The sequence below is a fragment of the Manis javanica genome, chromosome 1 (assembly GCF_040802235.1).
Source record: "Manis javanica isolate MJ-LG chromosome 1, MJ_LKY, whole genome shotgun sequence".
Lineage (NCBI taxonomy): Eukaryota > Metazoa > Chordata > Mammalia > Pholidota > Manidae > Manis > Manis javanica.
The window spans coordinates 183,499,480-183,519,244 of record NC_133156.1 but is presented as its reverse complement, the minus strand read 5'-3'; the positions used below and the strand labels follow the sequence as shown (position 1 = coordinate 183,519,244).

The 19,765-nt window shown below is 46.9% G+C and overlaps 1 protein-coding gene across 3 annotated transcripts in view; it reads right to left on the bottom strand.

Moving 5' to 3' along the window:
• Nucleotides 1-244: 244 nt before the first annotated feature.
• TGFA (transforming growth factor alpha) overlaps nt 245-19,765 on the bottom strand; it is a 102,009-nt gene continuing 82,488 nt past the window's right edge. For 2 of the 3 annotated variants that reach the window (XM_073211853.1, XM_036998275.2), the window contains 2 exons: nt 7,958-8,107; nt 5,917-6,058 (listed from right to left, as the gene is read on the bottom strand). In XM_073211853.1, coding sequence (XP_073067954.1) covers nt 5,932-6,058; nt 7,958-8,107 — 277 coding nt within the window. In that variant the 3' untranslated portion in view covers nt 5,917-5,931. Of the gene's footprint in view, nt 4,041-5,916; nt 6,059-7,957; nt 8,108-19,765 lie in introns of those variants that run through there. The other variant, XM_036998276.2, reaches the window with a different exon arrangement.

Here is a 19,765-nt window from a genome sequence, read left to right as displayed (position 1 = left end):
ACTGTGGGTTTTATACTTTCCTCCACATAAGTTAGCATATCGTCGGACCCAGTAGATGAAATACTTGAGAAGAACTTGAAGGAATTCAGTTTCAAGCAGATTAGGCTCCACTATGGTTAATTTTAGGAGTCCCACCTTTAAGAAAAGAGCATCTAAGTTTTTCTCATCATTCACATTTGCAGAGAAAAATCTTAATTTGCTTCAGCAATATCCCAATCTCATGAAATAAAAGCTCTAGTCTTGATTTAGGAAAAAAAAGTTCATTCCTTCATCCTTCCAAACAAGGTACAGTACAACTGAATAACAATGCACATTATTGAAAAACAACTGCATTTTACATTGCTCACTACTCTTTAAATAAGTATAATCCAGATATTAAGGGAAAGGATTGCTAATCACATTAACACATTACAGAAATCAAAATTAACTTATCACACAAAAATAAATTAAAACATTAAATATTAACCTTTCAGTGCAACATATACAGAAGTCAGAGTAACAAGTTCTAAAAAAAAAAGCATCAGGTTTGTTATAATAAAGATAATGGAAACTTGAACACTTCAGTAAGTTACTACACTAGGAACAGGGGTTGCTTTTCAGTACTGTGTGTGTGTTTACCACTAGATCTTTCAGAAAGCCTAGTAAAACCAGTTTCCAGAGAGAACAGATCTTATGTTAGAACATTAAGAACAAATATATGTATTCATCTTGTTTCTGTGATGTCCCCTTTGGTCCTGGACTTTTGAATCATCTCCCCTCCTTTGCTTAGCAGTTGGGAGAAATCAAAGTCCATAGCCTACTAAGGGGTTGGGGTCTCCTGAGTAGTGTTGGAGCCTCGTTGATTCACTCCTGCTAAAATTGCCTGGAAGAGCAACTGTGGCTCATATGCACTGAGACAAGTTGGCCCCGGAACACCTAGTTGAAGATGCCAGATACTCTTCTCTACCTGAAGACAACAGTCTCCCGCAAAGCTCTAGAACCACGCCTGCTCCTCCCTCACCAGGATGTTGGTGGGGGAGTGTCCGTTCCACCTCCTCTGCTGGATCACAATGGCAAACTCCTATCTTGTTTGGGCCCATGTGTGTCCAGATGTGTCTTCCAGGTCAGGGTTGGATGCTGTATATCTTTCCATCGAGAAGAAAATGTTTCCTGCCAGGATGCTTAAAGAAGTCACAGCCTGCAGAGAAGTGGGAGAATCTAGGCTCCATAAAAGATTGGAAGCACCTCCTCCTGTTTTATTTTTCAGTGGGGGCTTTTCCTTTCTCTGGAGGCAGACACTGGAAACAGCTATGTTCCCCTCTCTCAGATGTGTGGCTGCTTCCCAGATCAGGCCTCGGGAATGATTCCCTAACCATAACCAATACTTGGCTTTCTAACAGGCAAGGAAACACAGGGAAGGAACCTTCAGAGATGGATTAGAAGATGGATTTTTAACCTGAAAAGGAGGCGTTTTTACAGTTAACCAAGGAAGTACCAGTGCCATGAAATGGCACAGGAATCCAATGCTTGTTGGCCATTTGATTTCCAAAGGAGAAATCACCCAAGGAGCAAAGCTCTCACAACCCAGGGCTTGGCCAAAGGTCCGACCAGGCCTGCTTTGACCTCAGCCTCGGCTTGCAATTCGTTTCAGACCTGCTGGTTTACAGAGGACTGCCTCTGAGGGCACACAGTGAGCCTGTTCCCTGCATACTTTTACAGGTCCGAGGAGGGGGGCACCAGCAGCTGTGACTTGCTGGACGCCAGACCACAGCAACCACATACTGAATCTCAAGTCCCTGGAGGACTATGAAGCTCTCCCCTGCTTCCTTCCTTCTCACACCTCTGCAAAGGCTCTCAGATACCTACAGATGGGACACTGATCCTGCCCTCCCTTAGATGAAATAACCCACAAAACATTTGCACATCAGTTCATATTCTTTAAAGGCAGCCAGACCTCAAATCATCTCTAAAAGACTGAGGAAAGATTGTCCTAAAGTAAAAATGTGATTTCAAGTTAAAAAGACTTGATATTACTCTACTTTTATTAATAAGTCTATCTAACGAGACTCTCAGGAGAGTCTGATGAGAAAGGTGAGCACAAAGTGGGGTCTACAAACAAGTGTCACCTGGACTGGTCTCAGAGCAAGATGCTCCAGTTAAGCCTCAGCCCACATACCGGCTGCCGGAGGACTGGTCGGAGGAAAGCAAACTTAAGCCTATTTCCTTTTGTAATTAAAACCTGAGAGTTGTGTCAACAAATTGTTGGGTGGCCAGCTGGCGAACAGATCCATTTCTGCTCTTAGTGCTTCCGGGGCAACAGCATCATTCCACGCAAGTGTCGACTTTAGGACATGGGTCATTTAATTGTCTCAATGGTAAGAAACAGAGAGTGCATCAGGATGGACAGATGGGCAAGGAGAGTCAGGGAGGACATCACCTGATGGAAGTTTCAAGCCAACCTGACTTATTTTAAAGGTCCTTTTCTTGTGTGAGGAGCTGGATGTGCTTCATAGGTAGAAAGCTTTCCTTTTTCAAATATTAGTGAATAAAGAGGTCCCCACATAAGGAGTTTACGTATTATTTCACTGTTATTCTGCTTCCACATTTTAATGGAAATCCCTAGGGAGGAGCTCCCGGTTTACTTGCAGGGAACCAGCGCTTCCCACAGGGAGGCCCAATGGGTCAGAACCCAGCCAGATGCCCAGAACAGCTGCTCCTCAGAGGGGAAAGTGGGACTCATATGGTGGAAGTGGCTTGTGAGAGTTTTTGTTTAAAAAACCAGCATCTTGAATGGAAAAGGGAGAAAAGAACTGGAGTATTTCTCCTAATGCCTGCAAATAAGGAGGAAAATTAAATTTCTCCTTTTATAAATAGAGCAACAAACCAGGTAACACGGAAAATGAATGACTGCCCCCACACCCCCACCGTCCCCCTATAATGGCTGCGACCCTAAATGTGTGTGGCTCTCTGCTAATGCTCCATTTCTTTACAGACCTTTGGGGAGCTGCCTGGGAAGTGGTCATGTTTAATTACAGAGCGGTGTGGTGCCCACTGCATTTACCCTGTAGAGATGCACACACAGGCATTCTCTGCCTCACTCTCCTAGCAGAGGGGACAAATCTCTGCTGCAGGATGTGCTGACTTTTCTACTGGAATGTCTCAGGGGCATCTACCTGCTGAAATGGCACAACCTCTGAACCCCAGTCTTTGCTCCTATCAGCACCTCATCCTCTGCTTCCATTGCTGTATTCCCTGGGGGGCTTTTCCCAAGCCTTAGCTGTCCCAAAGAGGCATGATATTCCTAATCAGTACAGCTTTTCAGCCAGCAATGCAGACATCATGATTGTAGCAGTCTAAGGGTTTTATGCTTTTTACATTGACTAAAGAGATGAAAAATAAAACCATCATCACTCTAATAAATAAGAAATTATCTCCGAGGGTGGTGAGGGCTTGGGAAGGTCCTCAGCATCGCATATCTGTGGAAAACACCAGGCTGGTTGAGGGTCTGGCAGACAGAGGGCAGACATGGCTCCTCTTATCCTTAGCATCTTCCTGTCACAATAAGCAGTTATTCATTCTCCACCTTCTTGCCCAACAAGCTGATGAGAAAAAACTGTAACAACTATAGGAATCTCTAGTGTTGGGCAGGATGGATTCTGTTGTGGAGAGATGGGCCCTCTAGAAAGTAACACAGCCCAGCATTGGTGACTGGCAGAAGACAGCTACACACACCTGGGCCCCAGTGCTGATGGGGCACACACCTTAGCCAGGTAAACAGGAAGTCCACCCCTTTGCATTTCTTTTTTGACCAAGTCTTTAAATAGTGGTCCACTGATTTCTTCTCTAGGTCACACCGAACAACCCCAAGCAGACAGAGTTCTTGACAGTTTTGAAGGAAGGCCCACGAAAGACAGAAAGGCTGCACAGGTGTTTGCAGACAGAGCAGGAAGGTCTGGCGGCACGTCCCAGGCATCCCTCGTCGTGCCATCTGAAGAAGTCCTTTCTTCATCAGGCTGCTGCACTCTACCTGGCCGGACTCCTCCTCTGGGCTCTTCAGACCACTGGAAGGAAGGAGAACAAGTTCAGTTCTGCAGGCCAGACCCCAGCCGTGCTAGGGAAAGCAAGTTCTGGAAAGAAACTGGAGATGCATCAGCAATGCTGCCAGGTTCTCTCAGGCAGTAAGGCCCGTGTCCAAACTCTTCTGGTTCAATCTCAGGGGCAGCAGCTTCTGAAACTGGGCAGTCAGCCAAAGGAAGGGCTGACTGAAAGTGAAATGAGTCGTGGCAGAAGAGAACAGGGACCCGTCCTGTTGTGAGGGCTTTCATTCAACAGGAGGTGAGTCAACCCAGCCTGTGGCCAGTTTCCCACTAAGTGGCGGCTTAATGGGCAGCTCATGAGCTGGGCCAGGGTTCTGGTGGCAGAACAGCTTCCCCTCAGGCCACACAAGAATGGACCCATTTGCTTTGCTTCTCAATGGGTGGGGCTCTGTGGCTGTCACCATGGACCCAGTTCCCAGCACCTCCCGAGTTCAGCTCTGCCTGGACATCTTCCTGCTCTGATCCCCACCCCCCCGGTTCATTTGGAGGTGGAAAGGTATGTGTCATCTCAGGGAGAGGGGCTTCAGCCTCAGTGGTCGTCTCTGGAAGGCTAGACCTATGCCAAGCTCAAAGCTAACATCCTTCGAAAGTGGGTACAGAAGTAATACTAACAAGAAACTTATTCTACCCTGAATGACTCTGCTGAGATGCAGACAAATTGGTACAAAATCTACTGCAAATATTCTTAAAAGACTTACATAACTTTTGTATGGATGCTAAAAACAATACGAAAATACTTATTTTCATTAGCCCAATGGTGGTCCCCAGGTAGTGGGACAGAGATGTGAGCAGAGGCTTCAGATGCCCTGGTTCTCATCCTAGCTTCCCTGTGGACTTATAGGGGCCTCCAAGCAGTCTTTGGCAGACTCAGTTTACCCACATCACTCACAAACCCTCCTCCTCTTAAGGCCATTATGAGGATTAATGGATTAGCATCCTCAAAAGCTAGCATCCTCTGAAGTCACAATTACTACAGTTCTTGAAATAAGAACAAATAAATGTGCTCCTGGGTCTTCAGTTCCCTCTAGGTCAGATTACCACGAGGTTTAGTGAATACGGCAGTGTCCAGCTTCCTACTTTCTCCATGCAACCTTAGGCTTCTGGAATGCCAATGGTTTACCAGAGGATGCCAGTGGGTGGATTAGTCTGTGGAGATTATCTCCTGACCCACTACTTCCTGAAAAGGAACTTTACGTTTATCAAGGGCTCTTTTGGTCAAAATGGCATCCTGGAAAAGCCTGTTGATGGGAGGCTTCCCAGAGCCTGTCTAGATAATGGGGCTATTTGACTTCATGAGTGTTGAGCCAGAAATGTGCTGAGCAGGTCTCCCAGGGTGGGGGTTTGGCCCCACATCCAAATGGCCAATAGTCTTCGTGGATGTTGGGGAAAATATTCATGAAACAGTGGTAAACTTAACAAAGAGCACAGGATCTAAGAGCTTAGAGAGTCCGTAGTGACCTCCCAGGGGCCAAATGCCTCATTTCACCAATGGGAAAGGGGAGGTGACTTTCTCAAGGAAAAGAGAATGAACATCTGTTGCATGCCTATAATTTGTGATACATTATACAAGGTACTTTATATCAGTTCTCTTTCAATTTGCATAACATCTTTTTAATAGGAAAACAAGCTCAGAGAGGTGAAGTAACTTGTTAAAGGTCACACAGTCCCCAGTAAGGGTGAAAGAGTTTCCGTCTGAGAAAAACACATGTTAGAATAAACTAAATCTGACTTGGTAGGACAAACATTCTCTTCTTGCTCTCCCTTCCTCCTGTTTCATCCTCCAAGAATTTCTGCCCTGGACAAGGCAGTCGTTTTCTCCACCCAATAGCATCCCCTGAGGGAATAAGGTCCCTTCTTAATGCAGGCCCTTACCCGTTTCTGAGTGGCAGCAAGAAGTCCTTCCCTTCAGGAGGGCACTGGGCTTCTCATGTCGGCAGATGAGGGCCTGGCACCACTCACAGTGTTTTCGGACCTGGCAGCAGCTGCAGACAGAGAGAACATGGGCTGGGCAGGAGGCTGGCAGGAGCCTTCCTGCAGGGGCTCCAGAAGGATGGACACAGCAGGGGCTGAGGGCTTTGCAAAATGGTAGGTAGGTTTGGGGCAGATGCTGGCTAAGAACAAAAGCACCTGTGGGCTGCCCCAAAGGACCAGCTCTGCTGACATGCCTCTGGGCTTGCAGGGCATCCTGGAAGGATCTGGAGGCCTTGATTCCAGTTCCACCAGAGACTGCTGTCTTGCAGCTAGGAGGTGGGCTTACCCCAGTCATTTACCAGTCAGGAGTGACCCAGGGCAGTGGGATCAAGGCCTCTAGATCCTTCTGGCATGGGAGGAGCTGGCTGGTCCTAACCAACTCTGCAACTCAGAAGGGCCTCATGCTAAAAAACCAGTGAGGGGATGGGGGTGGGTGAGGGCTTAGTCTCTGGCTCAGGGATTCTGAACTTGGTCTCTGTCAAGAATGGTCTGGGAAAAGACATTCCCAGCTGGGAAAGATGGGACTGAGAGAATTCATACAGGCATACGAGAGAGATATCCTGTCTCCAGAGAATCTGGCAAAATTAGCTTTCAAGTCCCTCTGGAGAGGCTGACATGGGCCCCCAGTCTTGTTCCTAAGGCTCTGGGGCCCTTGTGGCCACAGAATAGGACTATGGACATGATGGGGGAGCCCACACAGCCAGCCAGCCATGAGAACTGAGGCCAGTGGTCCATTAGGTTGCTCCTGCTCCCCCAGGGAGGTCCTTGTGAGCAGCAGAGCCTGGACTATGCCCCGCCTAAACCAGGAAGCTTGTCTACCACCTTTTCTGAGACAGGTGGGAGTAGACTGCTTGAAGAGGAAGGAAAGGCCAGCCTAGTTCAGACCTTGTCCCTCACTACTTAAAGCTGGCTCGGATGAAGAGAAGGGTGTGAGTAGGCTGTGGCTACTGTCAACAAGGGTGAGCTCTAAGGGACTCTCCATTCACTGCCCAGACCAGAAGCAAGGGCGTTAGATGCCCCAATAGCAACAAACAGGACAGACACTCTTATTTATCTGTCTAAATCCTAGACAACCTGAGAGGGCTAACGTCTGGCTTCCTGCATTAATACGCAGCTGCTTATGCCAGTCTTTGCCAGGATGGCCCATCAACTATCTGTGTCCACCTTGAGTTAATCTACACTGAGCTGACTGGCAGCCTTTAGCTGTTCTGTGAATTCTTTGTGCATGTCCAATTAGGTATAAATTATGTGAGGGCTTGCTCTGTGACTTAGATATTTCCAGGGGATAAATCTGGCCACATGCTGTGAATATAGTGTTAGGGCCTCTCCTTTTGCAGAGCAGTCCAGTCAGGAGATACGGGCAAGCAAACAGGGCTAAGACCAGAAACAGGTCTCTGTTGGTCAGGCAGGCTTCTGGAAGATGCAACGCGAAACTGAGCTTTAAAGGATGAGAAGGGGCAGAGAAGCAGAGAAAGGAGGAGGGCTGTCATTAGCCTGTCATAATGGCAATAGTAACCTTTGACATGACTTTAGGATTTGCAAAGTACCTCTGCAGAGAGGAAGCACCTCCGCAATTTGCCAAAGGAGGTGGAGCCACTTCTAGTTCACTGTGGAATACTGCACGTCCCTATCACAATTCTGAAGGCTCCAAACCCAGCAGCGGGGAGAGAGAGAGAGTGCACTGCAGTCTGCACTGGCTTCCCTCAGTGCACAGACTCACTGGGGGCACTCTCCCAGGATGTATCTGCTGACACAGCCTGGCTGTTACCAAAGGTCCTCTTGACTTTGCTGGCACCACTCAAACACCATGGTGGTATACTATGCCGAGGTGGCCCTACTGGGCATGCTGCAGATGTCCCTGGGAGGGCAGGCAGGAGGGAGAGCTGACCCTAGGGGCAGCAAATACTCACTGTATCAGCACACACACAATGATGAGGACAGCCAGGGCCACGATGGAGACCACCACCAAGGCGGTGATAGCCTGTTTCTTCTGGCTGGCGGCCACCACTGCCAGGAGGTCTGCATGCTCACAGCGTGCACCGACGTACCCAGAATGGCAGCTGGGGAAGAGGGAAACATCAGCACGCTCTCTGACAGAAGTACTTGTTTCCCCATCTCCCAGGGAAGGCTGGGCCAGAGGGACCTGAAGCCCTAGGAAAAGCCCCAAGGGGCTCCTCCAGCCTTTGTTATTGGAGGCAAAGGTGTCAGCAAAATCGCTCCCACTTCCTGGCACAGACACCTCCTGCTTGGAGAACAAGGGGTAACTATCAGCTTTCTCACGGGTGGGTGAGAGGTGCTACTGAGTGCTTCATTATTACTGTTACTCTGCCAAATTCTGGGGCAACAGAGAAGGCAGCAGACATGTGTATGACATGAAGTGCATTTTGGCAGTTCATAAAAATCCAGGTTATTTTTAAACTAGATGTGTGTTCTCAGGAATTCTGATGATAAAAGGGAGAAGACATGCTAAACTGTCAGGAGACATAGGCTGTAATTTGCTTTTTCATCTTTGTTTAGTTGGTTCTACAAGCATTTGCTGAGTGGCCCAGCCCGAGAGGCCAGTGTCTCTATCTGGTACCTGTAGGACTTGAGAAGCCACTATCTCCTGTGACCCTTGGTCCTCATTTCCAACACTACCCAGCCTGCCTCCGGTACAGGAGTAGTAAGGGCACGAAAGAGGTCATGTTCCTGAACTTGCATATAGCCTGTAAGGGCCGATACCAACTCAAGGTGATATTATCACTGGTGTTGCTACTATTTAGAGACTCTTTGGCAGCAGTCATTTCAGCAGCAGCTCCTCCTGTGTGCTGAAGGCTGATGCCACTTTCCACTGAACTCAGCCTATGCTAAGCGGCGCCCCCATCCTCACCCTCTGCTCGGATTCTGGGGCAGCCACAAGTGGTTCTCACAGGATGACTCCTTAGGATAGGTTCTACCTTAAGGAAATGATGGTCATATTCTGATGCAGGCATTTTTCTCCCCCAAGCACATAATTCTTCTCCCTAGAAGATACTTAGCTTACACACAGGTCCCTTTGTCTGAGGTGACTTTCTTCTTGTAATGAAAATGATCACTGCTGCCTTCTTAGGTGGGGAAGCTTCCTTCCCACAGGGGACTTCCCCAGGGAGCAGCCTCACACCAAACATTGCACACTGGAGTTAAAGTTTTGTTTTGATTTTGTCCCTCAGGCATGGCAATGACAGCTAAACTTTTTTTTTTTTTTTTAAGAGTCTACCTTTTGATGAAATGGTCAGACCATCACCTTCAGTTTTAGGCTAAAAGGCCTTTGAAGAACAAGAAAGATGAAAGGGGACTAAGGGTCCTGGCATGCCTGCTATTCTGCCAGGGCTAGCCCCAGGAGCATCGCATTTGTGATTCCCCTAAATCCGGGCTCCTGGGTATTCCAGACCCCAGCTGCCAGAAGGGTACTTGGAGCCACAGGATAAATACAGTGCAGCTGCTGGAGCATAAGTTTTGCTCAATGTTAACAAAAATTTAATCATTTTAATGTTAAAGGAACAGGTTTAATATTTATATCTATTTATTATGTATTATATTTACATTTGAATATTTATATGAAATAAACATTTATACTGTATTATGTATATTTATATATACTATACATCTATAATATTTATATTACGAATGTATGGGTTTAATATTTAATTGGCAAACAGGAGATGCTGCAAAAGTTGCTATTTCAGGCTATGACCTGGGTTTCCAGAGCATACAAGCCTCTGTCTTTAACGCTGCTTAATGGAAAAGTCTTTCATTAGTCCTCTATCCCTAAACCCAGTTTTTATATACCTTATTTAAAGGTTTGAATTCAGGCACTTGTTTTCCTGTTAAGGGTTACTTTACATTTCACATACATTTTCTCATTTGCTTCCTGCACAGATAAGTCATTCGCCTGTGCCCCCCCCCCACCCCCCCTGCTAAGGGAAGGGAGAGAAATTCACACCCAGGTCTGCTGACCTCAGAGTCCGGGTTCTCCTCATGCACCAGGGCCGCTTCCCCTGCACACTAAACAGGGCTTGGGATAGGAATGCCATAGATTGAGTTCTTGATCAAATCTGAGTTTTGGTTTAGCTTCCAGTCTTTAAAGGGTAAAAGAGATTTGAGGTTTTATGTTCAAGAAGGGTGCAAAGCGTTTGCGATCTTTGGTAAATAAGGAAGCTGAAGGAGGCCAGCCAGACTCTGGAAAGAAGAGGAACAAAGCAGAAGAGGGGGCAGCTCTAGCAAGAAGACTTTTCTTCAGAAAAGATCTAGATTACAGAACTCTGAATAAGAAAACAGATGCTCACAGACTGGGGCTGGGAGGGAGAAGGCTGAGAGCTCTGGGACAGGGACAGGTTTTGTCTTTTGTTTTGTTTGGTTTTAATAAATTACATGAAGGCAAAAGTCAAGAAACAGCTCACGCTGGAGGTTGTGGAGGAAACAAAGGCACTGGCCCTTTCTGGGGGGAAGCTGACAGTGGCCTGGAATGGAGGCTCCAGCTGGTAAGCAGCAGGCGTAGGGGACGCCTGTGTCTAGAGAGCCCTGCAATGGGTCCCTCCTCCGGCACATCTGCAGGTTTTCACCCTGCACCCGGGTGGCTCCCACTGGGTGTGGGCTTCCTCTGTTTGGTATCTGATACTCACTCTATTCCCCCCTCTACTTTAGGTCCCACCTCCTAGGTTCCAGTTGACCCAAGATGTCCCCCACTACAATAGCCCAGGGTCAAGTAAACTAGTGCAGGGTCAAGTAAACTACCTGCCCCTTGCCCCCTCAACTCCTGCTCCCTTCTCTGCCTGGAATCTTATTCCTCACTCTCCTCCTCAAACTCTATCTCAAAGATTACATTTTTGGCAAAGATGTAGTTTAGAGATTAATTTATTCTTTCTCCCACTCACCCATTCATCCCTTTTCCATAGCTCATTCTGTGGGTCTGACCTCTCCTCCTCCTCAGGACTAGCCCACCTCTCTGATGGCCCTTCCGGCCAGCCTCCATGCTCCTGCGAGCAAGACCCAGCTCTACACAAACTCCAGCAAACCACCAACCACAGGGGCTGGGGAGCTTGGGCTTTGGGGTGACTGGCAGATTCCTCTCCAAGAGCTGCAGTCAAGCCAATGGAATTTCTCTGTAGACAGAGGGTGGTGCTTCCCTCCTAGGAAAGAGTAGTGTGAGGAGGATTTGCCTGTGAATTCACAAGGACCTACTTGTAAAAGGTCCAGGCTAGAGGAGGGTGAGCACCCCACCAGGCAAACTTGCATGGTGTGAAATGTTTGCTACGCTAACCTGCAGGTCCTGGGAGAGAAGGGTTCTAACACCTCCCCAGCCACTTGGTTCTGAAAACCTTATGAGTTAACAAATCAATGCTAGGGGCTCCAAGAAATCCCATTGAAATAAGAGTGGCCGCCAAATGCTAATTACAATAAATACCATTTATTACAGGCCCTGTGCTACACTCTTACATGAACATGAATCAGTCTCATTTAATCCCAGCAATCACAACTGCATGTGAGGTCAAGGCTGCTCTCTATGTTGGTTTACAGATGAGGAAATGGGGGCTTCTAGAGTTTAAAAATGAATGACCTCATCTATGGAGGCTACCCTTCATGCAAATTGGTTTGGAAGATAATCCGGAAGAGTGACCTAACGACAAACTCACAAACACAGCCAAAAGAAAGACGGGCTGCTGACTGCCCTCTGAAAAGGGCTCCTTGCTGTAGGTATGCCAGGTTGCGAAGATGTCCCCAGTGCCTTCTTAACTCATTAAGAAGGAGGGCCACCTGGGCCAGGTCACATTCTGCTGACTTTCCATGTTCTGCCGTTCAGAGGAATATTCCCCATTTGTGTGATGGCCCTTTACAACTAGCCCTGCTAAAAAGCTGCCACTGGCAGAATGCCAACAGGAATGCCACTGTCACTTTACTATTACAGCTGCAAATACTCAAACCACAGTCTCATTGATTTAGGGAGCCCAACATGTTTCTGCATGAGAATTTCCCCAGTGAGGCAGAGGAGGAATGTGGGTTGCTGCCTAGTAGATGAGACTCCAGGTTGAGGCCTGGGTGAGCTCCAAGAACAGTGAGTCTTAGCTCCACACAGCCAAACTGCTGCTGGGAGGCAGAAGGACCTGTGGTTCAAATGTTTGGGCTTCCCCCAGGACCTCCCAGATCAAAATCTCTCTGAAAATGGGCCCTAAGTGTTTGAGTGTTCTGAGAAAAGGCAAAAGATAATTCTGCTGAAGCTAAAATTGAGAACCACTGTGAGAGTGTCATCAGCAACGTCACCTCTGGCTGCCTGTTGGAATTGCCTGGGGAGCTTGAAAAAAATCCTGATGTCCAGGCTGCACCCCAGACCAACTAAATCAGAATCCCTGGGAGAAATGCCTGAGAACTAGTATTTTTAAAGCTCTCAGATGATTCTACTAGGCCACTGAAGTTGAGAACTACAATTCAGACTTTCTGCCTTGGGATGGAGAGAGGTCCTGTCTCCTCCCCAGTTGTTTGTAATAATGGGGATGCTTCCCAGCTGCTTTTGATGAGGGGGGAGAAAGAAAAGGTCTGGTGACAAACTTTTTTTTTTTAACTTCCCAAACATCTACTAATATTAGATTTAACTGCACCGATTATTGTAGGTACAAGTCACACAGGGAGGAGAAGGGTCACCTCACCTGGTTGCAAATAAATCTCACTTGACTCAGTTGCAGTCTTCTCCTTTACCTCAGACCCTCGTTCCCACCTGGCTGCACATTAGAATCACCAGGGAAGCTTGGAAAATGCCAAGGTCACACCCCTAGAGATGTTCATCCAACTGGTCTGAACACCAAGGTGGTTCTAGTGTGCAGCCAGGCCTGAGGACCACCGAGATAAAACTATCTTTCAAGTACACAGAACCAAGAGCCAGCAATTCAAAATTTGCCACTTCCCCTTCCCTTCCTCCCTCCTTGTCTCTCTTTCTCTCTGGGCATTTCCCCTGGGTGGTGGCTGTAAAGTGGGCCCCCTCACATCAGGTGAAGGAGAAATGGGAGATGTTGCTCCCCTGCTTAAGAAAGGAACCTAAACAAAACAGGAGTCATTTAATCACAAAGGGGTATGAGAAATGTGTAAGACTGAACATTGTCTTATATCACTCGACCATTCAATTTCATCTGTCTAGAGTGGGTTTTGACAAACAGAAGGTTCTGGAATGTTGTTTTGTCTTCATGATTATGAAAATGAGGCTGTGGAATCATACTCAGTCTGTTTCCCTAAAATAAAAACCAGAAAGAAAGAAGTACACGAGGATAAGGAGACAGTGTTGCAGAGGAGGGACAAAGAGATTGTCTGAACTGCACAAGGAGCCACGGTGGCTGGAAAATAAAAGGCAATGCGCTCCAGCCAGGTAGGGCCCTGAGGCCTTCTCATTTTTGTTACTGATTTAGTCTGGAGGTTGCTCTGGTTCTTTTCTTAGGAGCAAACTTTGTGGCTATAGGCCTCTCCCTTTTAACTAGAAGAATAAAATGATCTATGATCTGCCTTTCTTTCCCCTCTATGGAGGGCTTTCAGGTCTTTCTTCTGGTTGCTCAGTTGACCCCCAAGGCCCTATTTCACCTGGCTCATGGTGCCCTTTTAACATTTTGAAGAAATACAATAATGTAGGTAGGGCTGTGCTTTTAAAAACGTTTTTTTTCTTAAGGAAAAATTTCCCCAACTAGAAAAGGCATACTTCTAAGCAAATTGGAAAGTACATAGATTATAATAAAGTAGAAAGAGAAAGAAAGAAAAGAAAGCCCACATTGTTACAGTGCCCCCTGCCCTCACCGGAGTCCAACTGACATATTTCCTTCTGGATTATTTCTATGTAGTTTTTACCATAGTTAAGATTTGTTTTATGTTTTTACAATTTTGTATCAATTTCTTATTTAACATCTCTGCCATTTCACTATGTCATTAGAAAATTCTGTGAAAGTCATTTTAAATGATTGTCCAGTAATGTATGTACAGTTTGCTTCACTGAACCCTTACTATTTAGGCTGTATCTAATTTTGATAACTTAAGTAATGCCAGGTGATTATCTTTGTGTACACACCTTTTTTTGCATTTGAGATTATTTCCTCAGGATAGGGTCCCTCAAGGGGGCACAACATGGCATAGACTTTGGAGCCAAACTGTCATCGGTTCAAATGTTATATCCTGCTTAATGCCTGTGTGACCTTGAGTTAATATCTTGTGAAGTGACACAGGGGCTGTATAGGTGCTAAACATTTAAATAAAAGGGTGGGAGCATTTACAAGGCCCTTGAGAGACGTTGTCTTCATAAACAATGATGTAATCTCTGGTAGGAGCTAGTGCTCTGGTATTTTGCCAAAGCTTTTGGCAAAGTCCTATGATATGGTCTTTAAAATGGGGGTCAAGGACCAGGTTGACCAAGGACCGTGCTTGTAGAAATGTTTATATCAATTTGCCTTTAACATGGAGAAATTCTGTTGGGCTGGGTGGGAGTGGGGGCACTGAGCCCAGGGACACCTCTATTGGGCTTACCCATGCTTGGCCTCTTAAGAACCAGTCTTGTGAACTCTTATAACCCCTGTGCTCTGGGCTGTGTGGAGTACAGGCTTCCTCTGCAGCGCTGCCTGAAGGTCTGTGTGGGAGAGCTACAGTTCTCTGTTCGACCCAACTTGTACTCCTCCTTTCGCCAGGACCTTACCACCCTTCAGCTGTGGTCATGGTAACAATGGGCTGATCACACTGGCAACTGTGCTGATGGCCGCCCCAGCTTGAGCTCTTATGCTCTGTTGAGAACCAAACTACAATATTCTCCAGCACTGTCTGCTAGAACTTGCTGTGATGATGGAAATAGTCTATTTGTGCTAACACAGCAGCAACCAATGACCTAGAGGTATTGAGTACTTGAGATGTGGCCAGTGAGCCTGAGAAATGAAACTTTAATTAAGTGAACTAATTTAAGTAGCACTTAATTAATTTATGCCACTAACAGATCTTGTCTTGGACAGCAACACCTTTACAGGTGGTAGGATCACTAGGTCCTCATTACAATCCTGTGAGGTGCCGAAATCCCCATTTTATGCCAAAGAAACTGAGCATTAATGAGGCAAAGGTACTTGTATGAGAGACTCAGGTCTGCCTGGATATTTACTCAGGTCTGTTTGACCTCCAAACCCATGCCTTCAACTGCTGCTTTATCCTCCCCTGAGTGTGACCCTCTGTATCTGTTTCTGAGAGAGAGAATGAGGACAGACACTTTCTCCAAACGTGTGGTTGGAGTGACATCATAACTCCTTCCTCACAACCCCCCACCCCCCACGCTGGTTGTTGAGGTGACAGAACCATGACGTGGTTCAAGCACCCGCAAGACAACTGCCCCCAAGCCTGGTCTCCTGGGAGGCACATTCTTGGCCACTTGGGCAGCCTGGTGGTGAACTGATGGCAGTCACTTCTCTCTGGGTGTTTGACTCTTTCCGATCCTGCTGGAATGTACTGTGGCCAGGGCCATGTGGAATGTTTTCCTTGGCTGATAGCAATTTGTTTTCACACTTTGCTGTGGGAAAGTTAAGTCAGGGAGTTCAGTCACTGAGGGCCGTTCTGGACAGGTGAGAAACTTCAAACTAGTTGCCACTGGCTGCCGAAGCTGGAACCCTTAAAACTTGTCACCTGGGTGGCTTCCTTCAACTGTTTTCCTGTGTTTGAAGGTTTGTGCAGGCAGCAGACCAACAGTTTGCAGAATCTGCCCCAGGGCAAAAAGGATGTACAAGTCCTAACCTTACATTTCTATAGCTTTACTGTCTTGGGAAATTCTTTTCCTGTTTGTTTTCTGAGGTAGTTGAGTACTAGAGGGGATTTTTAAAAGGGAGACCAAAGTACATTCTGGGGTTCATCTGAAGCATAAATGTTTAAGGATAAACGACCTTTGACTAGCTTTTTCCTTTACTTCATATTTTAGTGTGATATATCATGATAAGATCTCCAGAAACCTAAAGGCTATTGTTCTTATGGGAAAAAATCTTAAGAATGACAGTATTTTAGAGAGAGCTCTCTCTTTTTAGACTATAATCTTAGGTCACATGACCGACATGGCCTTATTCAAGGTATGTCAGTTTTACTGACCAGAAAGTGTGTGTCAGCAACCCAAAGCCGGCGCAGTTCTTAAGAGCCAGAGCAGAATGTTCTGCTTTCTCTGCGCAGACTGAGTTTCTGGTCTAGTGAGAATTAATTAATTAGAACATTCTTCTAGGTGCCGTAAATACAAAAGGTGTAAGGCATGGTCCTGTCCTCACCATGCTTGTAAGCTCATGTGGTGGGAGAAGTGAGCAAAGTGGGCTAGTGCAAGCAGAGATGGCATGGGGGTGATCAGGGACTGATGCTGGCCTCAGTGTCGGGGAGCAGTGAGGAGAGGTGGAAACCGGAGGGTTGGTGAGGGCTGGCCCTGTCTGGGGGTGGGGCAGGTGCATCCAGGTTCTGGCTGAATGGTGCGATCAGGAGTTCAGGCCCAGTGCTGCTGCTCTTCTGAGCTTATTCAAGAGAAACTGGCATCTCCACAGAGTTGTGAAACCTGCTTTCTAAAATGCTAACTAACTAAACCACCAAAGAAAATGTGGACTATCAGCTACCACCACACAAAACATGTCTGTGGGCTGACTACCACCCCTGGGCTGCCAAGATCCACTGGGGAAACTGAGGTAAAGACCTGGTGATTGTTTGCATAGCCATGCATTCCCACAGATGGCCAGCTTGTCCAAACCACAAGGGTGTCACGGCTGTTTCTGTAGATCCTGCACTTGGCCCACAGGAAGGACTCCAAGAGTCTGTGGTCAGGACTGTGGGCTTGGGAATGACCCTGACCTTTCTCTGGAGGAAAGTTTACCTGCAGGGGGAACATGCAAACACCTTTTCCAGAAATAAAAGAGCTTACTGATTTGGGGTGTTAAGAAATAAAATTCACCTGAGTAAATCAAAAGATCAAATTGGCTTTATTCAATGATTTACGCATCAGGCAGCATCCCACCTAGCAAACAGAAAGGAGTTTTGAAGAATTGAACAAAAAGGAGACTTATAGGCAGAAGACGGCAGGGACAGGGAAAGCATATTACCTCATCTTTCTTTGGGGGATGGAAGGGGTCTATCAGGAGGATTATATTATGCCTGCTGATCAGGAAATTCCTGACTGACCAGAAAATATTACTTTACTGGGAGAGGTTGAAACTGCAATTAGGTTAGGAATTAAGTTGCAGTTTGGTGACATAAGCTTAGCAAAAGTGACTCCATTTTGGGCCTGTTGTTTCTTTTTTAACAGAGCTGCACTATTCCGGGCTAAGGTAGCATGCCCTTGGGGGCAGAGTGGAGAACACGGGTTTTGAGGTTGAAACTGATTGAACTGAATGCCAGCTCTGCCATTGATTAGCTCTGGGACTCTGTGCAAATTACTTAACTTCTCTGAGCCAGTTGTTTTCTCATTTATACAATAAGGGCAAGAATCCCTACTTGAGGGGGGAGCTATGAGAACCCCATGGGTCACCATATGTGGAGTGCTGAGAGCTGTGCCTGGCACATTGCTACAACTTTTATTGAGAGCTTACTATTATTATTAATAGTAATGTTTTAATGTGAATGGGGGAGAGATAGCCAGTCATCCCGATTACCAAAATGTAACGCTGTGTAAATGTAATGGACACTTATCTCCCTGAGCCAAGAGCAGGGCTTGGGATCTGGACTGAGGAGACTTTGCGGAGGCTTCCACTAGTTGATGAGGGTCTCAGCCGCAGCTAAGGTTATTGCTTTGGCTCAGCTGATGACCTGAGCTTGGGGCTGCCAGCTCTCAGATGGTTTACACTGGCTCCTGATCTGGAAGGGAAGGCAGCTGAGGAAGAAATTTCACTCGAAACTCAGCAAAGACTTGTCCTCTCTCTCCTAAGGGGATCCTCCCCACACAGCTGGGTACAGCTGAGGCCCTGGCCCGGCACCGGCACTGCTAAGGGGTGGGTGGTGGAGAAGCCTCCTGCCTGCTGTACTGGGAGGCATCCAGGGGAGATGGTCCGATATCTGGGCCAAGAGGCCACACTTCCTTTAGGGTGGTGTTTTTCCACAGTGATGGCTACTAACAAAAACAATCCCAGCAGTCCTCCAGGGGCCCCCATGTATGTTTTATTAAGAATGATAATCATGAATAATGGCAGTGACTACTGTCCTTGGGCTTTGTGTTACCTGGGTGGGGAGAGCTCTTATTTTGCAGACCTGACCGGGGGCCTCCCAGAGGAGGGTGGAGTGCACCTCTCCAGGTGAGACTCAGAGGCGCCCTCAGGCTCCCCCAGCTGTTCAGGAAGAGGAAAGCCCTACTCACCACCATTTACTGTGGCAGACTCTCCTGGTCCCCAATTTGTCTTGGGCAAATGCATCTGCTACGAGTAAGCATCATGATTAAGAACTTAGCTTCAGGAGCCAGACAGTCTGGGTTTGAATGTAAGCTCTGCTGTGTGATGGGGGCACAATCTCTCTGTGCTTACCTCATGGGGTCATTTTGGGGTTTACATAGTTAACACATGGCTTGTGCTTGCAATAGTATGAGCATGAAGCAAAGGCTCAGTAAGTGCCAGCCTTTATTTAGTATTATTTATGTATTAGGTTGTGCCATATGAAATTGCTGACTTCCAATCATTTTGACCTGTAAAAATGCAACTTCACATAGACAGGTGGTTTTTAACAGGGGTAGGAGACAATTTCAGCTCCCCCCCACTAGGGGATCTTGGGTAATGTTTGGAGACATTTTTGATTGTTATGACCGTGGGGTGGTAATGCTATTGGCATCTGGTGGGTAGGAGCCAGGGATGCTGCTAATGTCCTTCAATGCACAGAAGAGTCCCACAACAAAGGATTATCCAGCCCTAAATGTCACTGGTGCCAGGGTTGAGTCTATGGCCATCTAACAGTACTCTACTGTGGACAGATTAATTTTCTTAAAACATCCTTTCCAAAATCAACATGGCTCCCACTGCTTAGAGAATACAGCCTCGCTTCCAACAGGCTCTGGCCTCTGATTTGTCTCCATCTCGTCTCCTCCCTGCTGTGCAGCACTGACCTGTCATGGGGGGGACTCCTGCCACCCCAGGCCTGGAGTGACCTCTCTGCTCTCCCCACTGGCCAAACCCTAACACTTGTGTGGGGAAGCTTTCCTCACGTGCCTTTCTCCTCCAGTCTGGCCAACTGTGGCAATCACTGGTGGCTCTTAACTACTATGACTCCTGGGTCCCATTCCTGGAGATTCAGATGGAGTAGCTGGGGTAGGGCTCAACTACACCTTAAGAAGGTCCAAGGGGCTCCTCTAGGCCGGTGTGGAAACCACTGTGCCCTGGAATGCATCTTTATTTCCAAGTTGTTCTTTCTTCACTTCCCACTTACATATACCAACCCTTTGCACGCACTTTCAGGTTTTTTTATTAGCTGTACTGTAAATCGCTGGAGGACAGAGACTTCATATTAGAGACACTGGCTACTCAGAGGGATCCAATCCACTGTCTTGCCTTCCAAAAATTCTAAGTAATGAATTAAACTCAAATTCAGGAATTTGCAGAATTTGCTGAACCCAGAAGTTGCCTGAGGTGCTTGTTTAAAATGCAGATCCCCAGGGTCCAACTCCCAGGGCCCTGGAATCTGAATTTCTAACCAGCTTGGTTTAAAGCAGGCACCCCTCAGCCTGTTGTTCTATCTAACACATCTGACTCCTGAGTTCTTGAGGGCCT